The sequence below is a fragment of the Hipposideros armiger genome, unplaced genomic scaffold (genome assembly GCF_001890085.2).
Source record: "Hipposideros armiger isolate ML-2016 unplaced genomic scaffold, ASM189008v1 scaffold_431, whole genome shotgun sequence".
NCBI classification, from domain to species: Eukaryota; Metazoa; Chordata; class Mammalia; order Chiroptera; family Hipposideridae; genus Hipposideros; species Hipposideros armiger.
This window is the reverse complement of record NW_017731781.1, coordinates 47,367-58,545: the sequence shown is the minus strand read 5'-3', so window position 1 is coordinate 58,545 and position 11,179 is coordinate 47,367. Positions and strand designations below refer to the sequence as shown.

The window sequence follows — 11,179 nt, the reverse complement described above, 5'->3', positions numbered from 1 at the left end:
TCTAAGACAAAGGCCTGCTCTCAGAGAACCTACAGTTTGATTGAAAAGATAAAACATACACAAGAGTTTTCAGCTCAGTTTCTCAAGACAAAAACCTAAGCATCAGCCTTGATTCCTCTCTTTCTGTCACCCTCATTATTGAGGTCACTGTACTTCCAAAATAGATCCTCAACCCATCCTCTTGTCTCCATCTGCAAACCTGCCACCCTGCTCCAAGCCATCCATATCTTCTGCCTGGATTGTTGCAAAGCATTCCTAACTGGTCTCCTCGCTTCCCATGGTGATTTTCATTAAATTTAATCATGTCACTCCCCTATTTTTAACACGAGAGTTACTTCCGTGATGGTTGGATTAAAATCCAAACTACTGTCTTTGGCCTACAAGGACCTGTATGACTTGGTCCCTGCCTACCTCTTGGATCTCTTGCTGTATAAAGCTTGCCTTCCCTCTTTGAAGCCCAGCCTTTGCACTTGCACTCCTCTCCTCATGGAAAGCTAGAAATTCTCCCTACATCTCCCCACAGCTCCTTTGGGTCACTTAGGTCTCACATTAAAAGTCATCTTCTCAGTAAGGCCATTCCTGACCAGCTAGGCACTCTCTGGCACACCACCCAGTTTTATTTTTCTGCATAATATTAATATTATTTTATTTGTTTGCTTGTTTTTATTGTTTATTGGGATGGGAGCCCCAGGAGCACAGGCACCAAACAGCGCCTGGCTCTAAGCAAATGCTCATTAGCTATGCATTAAATAAATGAATGAGAGTTGGGGGTGGACTCTGAAGTGTGGGCACTCTTCCGGGACGAGGAAATGAAATGGACAAAGGTGTGAAGTCAGGAGTAAGGACAGCCTGTCCCAGGAGTGGCCGGCTCAGCTCTAGCAGAGGACTAGTTGGGGCCTAGTGGGAAAGAAGGCTGGGGACACAGGCTGGATCTAGACTGTGGAATACCTTGAAGAATCAGGACTCCATCCTGCAGGGTAACAAGAAGCCACTGAAGACCTTTGAGCTGAGGAGTGGCCTAATTAAAACTGTATTTTGAGAAAAGTAATCCAGAGTCTGTGACAGAAGGGTCTGAAGCAGGGCCAGCTGCATAATTTTCAGGACCTACTGCAAAATGAAAATGAGGGATCCCTTGTTCAAAAAGCAGGAAAAAAGTGCTATTCAAGGTAATAACATATAAGATGTTTTCCTTTCTTCCAGTTCTTTTCTCAGCTTCTCATGGCGTTTTTTATTTGCTATTTAATGTTCTAAATAAAAAAAAATTAACATTTGTCTACCTTCAGTTTATTGATGAGTACAGAAGGACTGAAAAAAGAAAAAGGAATTATGGGTTGCCCTAGCTTTCCCTTTCCTTCTATGGCATCATTGCCAGCAGGAGTGGTTGGTTAAATCAGGGAAGTAACGACTGAGGAAGAAGGGTATGATAAGATGCCTCAATCGTCCATGTCTCCTAGAAAGCCATTGCCTTCTTTTGGATTTCAAAGCAAATTCTGCTTTGAATGGAAAGTTTGGCTTCTCAGCGTCAGCACTTCCACTTATTCAAGTACACTTACCTTGTACTCACTTGGAGTCTTGCTGAGCTTCGTGCATGGTGGGTCCACCAGAGTTCTGTGCTCATGGAGCATCACAAATTGCCTATTGTGCATATCTCCTCTGCTCACACACATGTTCCATTGTCCCATTGGGCTTCACTTACAAAGCACAAGTTCAAAGATAAAATTATAAAGAATTTCAAGATGGTGACAGCAGAGCACTAAACCAAGCACAAGGCCATTCTGAGCATAGGCCTTTTTTGACTGAGCAGATCCCAAATCCATGAAGCTGGCCCTGGACTGGAGGGAGAGAGTTTGAGGGGGAGGGTGATATTCAATGTGGGAGTTGTTGGGACTAAAGCCAAGGATTTAGGATGAGGAGTGAAAGGAGAAAAAAAAACTCTGCATGGAAAAGTGACAAGATTTGGAGATGAAAAGAGATAGATAATGGTTCTGAACATGAGATCTTTAGAGGCTCTTGTACTCCCCAACTAGATTGTGGGTCTCTTTAGGGTTAGAGTTGCACAAGGTCTCTAGTAGGTACTCAATTAAGTTTGTTGACCCAAATGGGCAAATAAGGAGGGGAGTTTAGACATGGAGGTAGGAGGAGGCAGAACACCTAGGCACACCTGGCTCCAGGGCTAGTGTCTCAGGCAATGGTGGGGGCTGGGAATGTGGTGTTGGGAGAGCTTCACCGAGAAATGTGGTGGGAAGACCAGGAAGTCCCTAGGCTTGGAGAGAAACAGGTGGTGGGAGAAGGGGCTGTGGGACTAGAAAAGCAGGTATTGGAGGACTGGTAGCAGCTCCCACAAGGGGAATTTCCCTTCTGTGGTAGCTTCTATCCATCTCTACGCAGCCTGTTCCAGCTTTCATCCGTCTGTCTAGCACCCTAGCCAGTCTCTTCTGTTTTTCTTGGTGTCTGGCTCCTTTTCTTTCTTTCATATTCGGCCCTGTCTCCTGGATCTTAATCTCTTTCTAGCTCCCTGACTGGGGCCCCCATTTCAGCATGTATCTGCTTCCCCCTCAGTCTCTGTGTCTCTCTGGGTTATCTTTTCCTCTTCTCTGCCCAGACCCGCCCTCTATCCCCTCTACCCACACAGATCCAGTCCAGTTCTTGGCGTTGGGGTAGAGGAGAACCCTCCTAGTCCCTAAGAGGCGGCAGGGGGCGGGCCCAAGTCATCTCTCCATATTTGCATATGTATGAATTCCCCCGGGCCAACGGCGAGAAGGCGGGGCTTCTGGAGGGTAGGAAGGGGGCGGGCACCCTCAGAGCCTCTGAGTATAAAGACTGCGCGCCGCGACCGCTGGCCCCGCACTGCTGAGGAGCAGAGTCTGCGGCTTGGGGACCCCTCATCCCTGGCTGTCCCCCAACTGCGCGTCTCCACACAACACCCGCAGCCGAGCCACCACTGGTGTGGAGGTCTCCGCTTCGCGGAAGAGCCTTCAGCCGTCACCCGACCCCTCTCCACAGCCTCTTTGCATCTCGGATTTCGGGGCAGCCCCCTCCCCCACCTCTCCCTCTTTGCACCCCGATTTTTTCTGTATTTCTCTCGGGTTTTGCAGCCGTCTATTTTTGCTTCCCTTTTCGTTTTGTTTCTAGGAGGTTGAAGGGGCTGAAGCTGCATTCGCACCCTTTCCCCTTTTTATCCTCCCCTGCTCTGACAAACCCCTTTTCATCGCAGTTGGGGGGGCCTAGGATCGTTGCATCCCACGCCGCGCTGCTAGCAACCCGCAGCGCGTGGCGGTGCACCTCGGAATCTGCAGCAGCTGCATATCTAAAGGGGGTCTCCCTCTCCCCTGCTGCCTTTGCTCCCAACGCGTTCCGGTGCGTGGAAGGGGGGGCTTCAGCGCGCCACACACCAGCTTCTCCGGAGCTCTCCGCCCCGCGCGGGACTCGTCTCCCGCCGCCAAGATGGTCATCCAGAAAGAGAAGAAGAGCTGCGGGCAGGTGGTTGAGGAGTGGAAGGAGTTCGTGTGGAACCCGAGGACGCACCAATTCATGGGCCGCACCGGGACCAGCTGGGGTACGCGGGGCTGGTCGCGCTAGGGGCGGGGGTAGGGGTTCGCTGGGCGAAGCCCGGGGGCCACAAGGTCCCGCCCGCGCAGCCCCAGCTTCTCTTCCCGGGTCCTCAGCGTTCGACCTCCCTGCAGTGCTCTGGGATGGGAGGGGACCGAATAGCCGGTCTAATCTCTCTTACTGGCTGCTGCGGAGGCGGAGAAAGTAGGTCATTGCCGCCTTCCTGCCCCCCGCGGAGCCCCTTCATGAGGGGGGTCGCGGGCTCTGCGCGCGTATCGGTGCCGCGGCGCCCGCGCTCGCTCTCGGGGGACTGGTCTGCTCCACATGGTCGCCCCCTTCCCCAGAAGAGAGCCCCTTCCCTCCCTTCTGAACCCACTAGCCAGCCAAGCCCGGCTATTTTTAGCTCGTGCCCACCCCCTGGACCCTGGGAACCCTCTTGAGGGGGCGGGTCTTGGAGAGGTGTGTGTGTGTGCGTGTGTGTGTGTGTGTGTGTGTGTGTGTGTGTTGGAGGGGCGTTCTTCACAGCAGAAGTAAGTTGTGTGTATCCCACTGCCGAGCGTTTGGAGCAGTCTGTGGCCGCTCTGTGGATCGGGGGGCTGTTGGAGAGGGGTAGCACTGTGAGTTTTTTGAGGCTGGATGTTTGGCTCAGATGTCGCAGGCGGAGGGAGGAGTGGTCACTAGTGGTGAGATGTATACATCATCCAGCTCAGTGTGTTTGGGATTGGGGTGGCAGGACTCAGGGTTTGTGGAGGGAGTCGTGCTTGGTGGAGAGCCTGGTGATGGCCATGGGTGCAAGTGATGCGTGGAATTCTTTCAAAAGGGATTGTCAAGCTGGGAAATCTAAGCACAGGAGACATTGTGTGACACAATTTAGTTATTCCACACTGATTGTATGCTGACCCCATCAGCCCACTCATCTGGGACCCTTGAGGTGGGTCCGATGCAGTCCTTGCCCTTAGGGAGCTTGAAGTCCAGCTCCTGGGATTGGAGAGGTCCATGAGTACTTGGGAGAATCTGAGGAGGCTTCATGGGTGAAATGTCTTCTGAGATGGAAGAACTGGGGGTCCCCAGTGGTGGAAACAGCAGGTACTCACACTAGTCTGATAAGTGACAGAGTGATGTGTCACATCCACCAAGGACCTGCCCTCTGCTAGGAAGGCTGTAGGAGATTCTGCCCTTACTTCCCACGTCAGCCCTGGGTGCTGTGTATGAGCTGGGAGTGGGGTAACTGTTGAAGGTTCTAGACAGCTGTCTCTGAGAGATTTTGTAGCTAGGCAGGAGCTGCATTCAAAGTTTTGCTTCTGCAGGGCACCAGGAGAGAGATTTTGCTATTTGAATATGAGGGTCCATGCTCTAAGGGATGGGATGAGAATTTGGTGTGAATGGTGATCAGTGCCAGCTTAAAAAGTCATTGTGCTGGACAGCTAAACATGAGTACCAATACAGTAGTAACAGATGTACTTTTTCAAGGCCATGAATAGTTGAGAAGTTGGAAATGTAATTTGAGGCAAAAGAACTGTGGCCTATACTTGGGGTTGTTCCAGCAACGAGAGTTTAGATCTCTTGTGGCCTCCACAAGGTCAGGCTTCACTGTGCTCTAGGACCAGGAGGGGGCTGGGAATCATGGCTGGATGCCAGTCACAACTTCTTGTTTCCAGCTTGTCTCATTTTGCCCCCTGGGGAAGGCCCTGCGACGTTCCTGAGGCACTGTGACCCATCCTAGTGCAGAACCTCTGAGTGGGAGAAAGGCGTGTGGGGAGAAGTGAGGTCATGGCAGGGGACTTGGAACCTGCTGACCCTTTTTTCTCCTTCCTAGCCTTTATCCTCCTCTTCTACCTCGTCTTCTATGGCTTTCTCACGGCAATGTTCACCCTCACCATGTGGGTGATGCTGCAAACTGTCTCTGACCATACCCCCAAGTACCAGGACCGACTGGCTACACCCGGTGAGTGATGAGGCTCCCCTACCAACCACTCTAACCGCTCTTGTACCTTCAAGCCTCCAAAAGGAACTCAGACTGAGAAAACTGTTATTCTTGGAGGTGTGGTTCTGATGATCCCATCACCATGTGCTGGGAAGTTCTTGAAGTCTGCCTTCCTCCCCATTTCTCACAGCTGAGAGCTATGTGATCTGGGGAGGTGGTGGAGATCTTCCTCCCATGAAGAGGATCTCAGACCTTCACCCCACCCCTCACCGTGGTGTTTCTTATGTCTGTCTTCTTCCTTCTGTGTGTGGTCCCTCATCTTATACACCCCCCACTCCTGCCCTTGTCTGGCTATAGGCTTGATGATTCGCCCCAAGACTGAAAACCTTGATGTCATTGTCAATGTCAGTGACACTGAAAGTTGGGACCAGCATGTTCAGAAGCTCAACAAGTTCTTGGAGCGTGAGTGTGGGGCTGGTGATGTGGTTTATGCAGGACCTCGGGCAGGGCATTGGGGACACTGGAAGCAGAACATCAGGCTCGTACTCTCTCTTCCCCACCTCCTTAGCTTACAATGACTCCATTCAAGCCCAAAAGAATGATGTCTGCCGCCCTGGGCGCTATTATGAACAGCCAGATAATGGAGTCCTAAACTACCCGAAACGTGCCTGCCAGTTCAACCGGACCCAGCTGGGCGACTGCTCCGGCATCGGGGACCCCACACACTATGGTTACAGCACAGGGCAGCCCTGTGTCTTCATCAAGATGAACCGGGTACCTATGACCTTGGTCCCCAGGGAGAATGGAGGAGGGAGCTGGGGCCACCATCTGCTGGCAGTTGCTTCATTTCACTGGGGCTCATGGGCGTTAAAGGGATTTTTGAATGTTTGAGTGACTGAGAGACTAAGAGAGATGGGGCAATTGAGGGCTGAGATCGTGGCTGGAAGGCTGGATACTTATGTCTCTAACAAGTCCTTTCTCTAACCCTCACCACTCCAGGTCATCAACTTCTACGCAGGAGCAAACCAGAGCATGAATGTTACCTGTGTGGGGAAGGTGAGTTTTTGGGGTCTTATCCACCTGCCCACCTGTTTGTCTGTCATGATTTCTACATAATTCACTGATCTCTCCCAATTTCCTTTGCTCCCAGAGGCCCCATCACTATAGGGACAATGGGGTAAGATTGGGCTTCAGCATGGCTCAAACTCCAAGGGGCTCCCACTCTTTTTTGCTTCTTTCTAGGATGCAGAAGCCTGCTCTTAAGTGGATAGACAATCCCCTCCCTGACTCCACCCAAGCCCTGGCCTCTAGCTTCCCTCCTTAACCCTTCCACCTTCTCCTCTATTCCCTGATAACCATGTCTTCTGCTCTTCCTTCCATATCTCGCTTGCCCCTCAGTTCTTTTTAGGTATCTGGTAGCTGCTGATCTGTTAGCACCATTTGCCACCACTAAGTTGTCCTTGGAACCCCACTCCTTCTACCTCTGTCCTCTCTAGAAATTTCTTGCCAGCTCTTCCCTCACTCCCACCGCTCCTTGCTTCCTATTGAGCCCTTATTCATTTATGTGTTCTCTCTTGGCTCTGCTCCAGAAAATGATTCCTGAGGGTGGGGTAAGAACTTGAGGTGGGAGTGGAGTAGGAGGCTTCAGTATCTTTAGTACTCTTCAGGACTTCCTAGTCTGATGAGAGAGACAGGACATCCCCTCCTGCACACACACACACAAAGACACACACAGACTCGTGGCTCAAGGGAAACAGATTTGAGATAGAATCATCTGGGGCAAAAGAACAAAAGGCAGTCTGGTGAGCTTCCGGGTTCCTGCCATCCCTAATTCTACCCTCTACTCTCCTGTGTCCTCACAGCGAGATGAAGATGCTGAGAATCTGGGCAGTTTTGTTATGTTCCCTGCCAATGGCAACATCGACCTCATGTACTTCCCCTACTACGGCAAAAAGTTCCATGTAAGTCCTTTGGGAGGTCCCAGGATGATGGCTCCTCCAGGGAAGGGGGTCCTTGGGAAGGAGGCCAAGTTGCCATGGGCCTGGACCCTCACTCTCCTCCTCTGGCCCAGGTGAACTACACACAGCCCCTGGTGGCTGTGAAGTTCCTGAATGTGACCCCCAATGTGGAGGTGAACGTGGAATGCCGCATCAATGCTGCCAACATCGCCATAGACGATGAGAGAGACAAGTTCGCTGGCCGTGTGGCCTTTAAACTCCGCATCAACAAAACCTGAGGCCCCTTCCTGCCGCCCCCACCTCTTTCCTATGGATGCTTCTGGAATGTCCCTGACCCTGCCTGATCCCTCCCTCATCCACCCGAAAGGTATTTTTTATAACAGAGCTATGACTTTCTGAACCTGTCATGCCCTTTTCCCTAACTTCTGAACCCAGCCTGATGTCCATTGTGATTCCCCGCCTTCACATATGTCCCACCTTCTCCTGACCCTAGCTCAGTCAGACAGGGAGATGGGACCCCAACAGGGTCACAAAGGGACCATTCTGGTTCTGGTTTAGCTGTGAGTGGGGTGTCCCCACAGCTACCCTCCTATCCCAAGAGCTATAGAAATGCCCACCCACCTCCTCTCCTCTCCTCCCTCCCTCCCCTCTCATTTTACCACTTAGCTTCCAGACAGGAGTGTGGCACTCCATGCTTCCATTTCTAAGCACAGCCACTGTCACCTTTTTCTATCTCCCACACTTTCTCCTTCATATACACAATCACTGTCTTGGTGGCTTTTGACTTTTCTGGCTCCTCTGGGAGGTCTTTCCCCACCTCCTTCCTCTGCATCCCCATTCTCTCCTCAGGACAGGTGGCTCTGTGGCCTTTTTCCTTTTTCTTGGCACATTCTGCTTCTCATCCTATGGTGGCTGAGTGAGCTGGGAGTAAAGGTCTGAAAGAGAAGTCTGTGTTGGTTCTTCTTGAAAATTCTCTTCCTGGTCTGTCCTATCACCCATATAGGCACTCCTGAGAGGCAGGGTTGACCTAGGCTGAATATCCACTTTGTTTTTGCCTATGACTCCCTTCCCCCTGTCCACTTTCCCAGAATATCCTTCAAGTTCCTCTTCCCAGGAGCCCTGGGGGAGGGGCAGCCATTTTGGATCTGTCCCCAGTGGCCACCTTGGAAACATCAGCGGTCTGTGGGACTATTCCACCTCCTTCCCGGGGCCCAGATCTGCCCCCACCATCCTCTCACTGGCTTCTCTTAGCAATTTATCAACTAGTTACTAACTCCTTACCTTTCCTCCGCATGTCAGCCTGAAAGTTGCAAATACCCCCTCAATCTAGGCTCTGAATTTCCTGGCTCTGTCTCCTTCAGACCCCTTTGCATTTTTAAACAACCCCCTAGTGCCCATAGAATTGTAAGAGGGACTGCCTCGCCTGTATTCTTGAATTAGAGGCATTTTAACTCTTTCTCTTCCAGTGCCCTTCATTTCCTCACCTTTCTAATCTCCCTTTTCATTTTTGATGCTGCTGCTGCCACACCTCACCCACAGATGGACCCTTCCCTTTTCTTTCTGGATCTGCGTTTCTTCCCTTTGGGTCCCCATATTTTCCTGCACTCCCCTCAACCCAGTGGTCTCGCTGCAGTTATTTAATGCCTGTGTCAGATCTACTGTAAAAAAGAGGATAAAGTACAATAAAATGAGAGTAATTATATATATAAATATATATCATACACAGAGCCCTGTGTGCGGGTGGTTCCTTTCTGAACATCCCTGGAAAGGGGGTGGAGGGTAGATTTAGGTGATCTGGGGTTACCCAGGCTTTGGGGAGCTGCTCCCCAGCTTTGAACTCTGTTGTTCAGTGTCTCAGCATCTACCTTAGATTACTCCTTCACCTATACTATCTTGATCTTGCAATACAAGACAGGAAATCTACATTCCTTTGTACAGCAATACTTATAAAGTGCCTACTATGTACATTCTAGGCACTGAGGACACTTTTATGAAAGAGGCAGAGTTCTTGCCTTCAAGGAGTTCCCCAATTTAATGGGAGAAGTGAGGACCATGTGAGAAATTACCATACCAGGTAGACCTAAATGTGCCTAAGGAAGGGAAGCTGGTGAGGACGAAATTCAGTGGTCAAACACTTTCTGTTTGGGGTTTCGAAGGGAAGATTTCTTAGAGACTTAAATGACTAGAAGAGACATAGATCCCAAGATATCAACCATATTGAGCTTAATTTCGTGTAAAAAGTTCACAAGCATAGAAAAAGGGATGGATGGGTCTATACAACGTTTATTGTGGTATATGGGATGAGTTTATAGCTAATTTTTATTTTCTTGGGGCTTCTTTTGTTTGCGATAAGCTGGTCTTAGTGTTTGCCTTGAAAAATAGCTTTATTACATATGCATACATATTTACACAATTTTAATCATGAGTGCTTAGCACACACACATAATTCACTGGGTTTTGGTCATTGCTATACCAAAATTGAGAATTATATACACTTTTGTGCATCTCACTTTTTTCACTCAATAAATTTGTGTCACTACTTCACCTGGTAGAACTCTAATTCATTGTTTTCAAATGGCTGTGTATTTCTTCTATTGGGTTGTTCAGGTAATTTGTTAAAGCTCCTTGACAGCTGTAAACTGTTTCCTGCATTGTAAAATTCCCAAACGACTGTTTGCCTCTTAAGTTTGCGGTAGTTTCTTTTACTGTTAAAAAGTGTTGGGTTAGGGCCGGCCGAGTGGCTCAGTTGGTTAGGAGCTCGCTCAAGGGTGTGAGCTGTGAGCAACAGCGATTTGAGTTTGGCCCGAGCTGAGCTGCCACTGAGCTGCCAACTGGTGGCAGGATGGCTCAGCTTAAAAAAAAAAGTGTTGGGTTTGCAGTCAAATATACTGAGTTGTTCCTTTGTAGTTTCTGCATTTCCAGTCACTAGAGTACACTATTTTTTAGATTTTCTTTTACATTTACTTTAATTCATCCAGCTTATTTTATTTTTAAAGATTTTATTGGGGAATTGGAGGACGGGAACAGCGTTGGGGAATCAGGGAAGGGGGAACAGACAAATTGCTGTCCTTTTGTTCTAGTTGTGGAGGACGTCGCTTCACTGGCCCATGTTGGTATTATCATTGCGCTCTTCTCGGGCGAGGCAGTCGCTCGCTGGCCATTGGACAGCCTCTCATGGTGGCTCATGCGGCTGCCAGCCACTCACGGTAGCCCACGGCAGCCCACTGCAGCAGGGGCTGCAGCCTTCACTGTTGCCAGCAACTCACAGGAGCCCAGCTCCAGGTTGAGCTGTTGTTCACCATCTTAGCTGTAGAGGGTGCAGCGTCACTGGCCCTCAGGTGGGATCCGAACCCCCGGGGCCCTGCTGCTCAGAGCTGGCACCCCAAGCCAACTCCTAACCAACGCACCACTTGGCTGGCCCTCATCCAGCTTATTTTTGTGTAGTGTAAATTAGGAGTTCAATTTTAGTTTTCCAGTTGTGCCAGCTTCATTTTTAAAAATTTCATAATTTATTCCCATTGAATTGAAATGCCAACTTTGGCCATATAAAATTTTCTGAGCTCTACCTCTGCATTCACTACTTGCTGCCCCTAGCTTGTCTACCATTCCATATACCAACCCATATTGATCTATCCCAGTAGTTTTACAGTATGATTTAAAAAAAAAAGATTTTTATTGGGGAATTGGGGGAAGGGGAACAGACAAGTTGCTGTCCTTTTGTTCTTCAGTCTAGTTGTGGAGGACGTTG

At 49.8% G+C, this 11,179-nt stretch overlaps 1 protein-coding gene across 2 annotated transcripts; it reads left to right on the top strand.

The window, feature by feature from the left end:
- Positions 1 to 2,829: 2,829 nt before the first annotated feature.
- Positions 2,830 to 9,975, top strand: ATP1B2 (ATPase Na+/K+ transporting subunit beta 2). 2 transcript variants are annotated; one of them, XM_019665048.1, is made up of 8 exons: positions 2,830 to 3,556; positions 5,366 to 5,494; positions 5,831 to 5,935; positions 6,042 to 6,247; positions 6,473 to 6,529; positions 6,624 to 6,650; positions 7,336 to 7,434; positions 7,545 to 9,975. In XM_019665048.1, exons 1-8 carry the CDS (start codon positions 3,445 to 3,447, stop codon positions 7,707 to 7,709), a joined length of 900 nt encoding a protein of 299 aa, XP_019520593.1. In that variant the 5' UTR covers positions 2,830 to 3,444; the 3' UTR covers positions 7,710 to 9,975. The 2 variants fall into 2 exon arrangements, with proteins under 2 accessions (XP_019520593.1, XP_019520594.1); XM_019665049.1 differs by lacking the exon at positions 6,624 to 6,650.
- Positions 9,976 to 11,179: the final 1,204 nt, after the last annotated feature.

Bases quoted from the DNA above. Each gene is read 5' to 3' on its own strand.
- ATP1B2 (XM_019665048.1), top strand. From the start codon at position 3,445: ATGGTCATCCAGAAAGAGAAGAAGAGCTGCGGGCAGGTGGTTGAGGAG. The intron at 3,557-5,365 runs GTACGCGGGGCT...TCTCCTTCCTAG, and splicing joins CCGCACCGGGACCAGCTGGG to CCTTTATCCTCCTCTTCTAC. The intron at 5,936-6,041 runs GTGAGTGTGGGG...CCACCTCCTTAG, and splicing joins GCTCAACAAGTTCTTGGAGC to CTTACAATGACTCCATTCAA.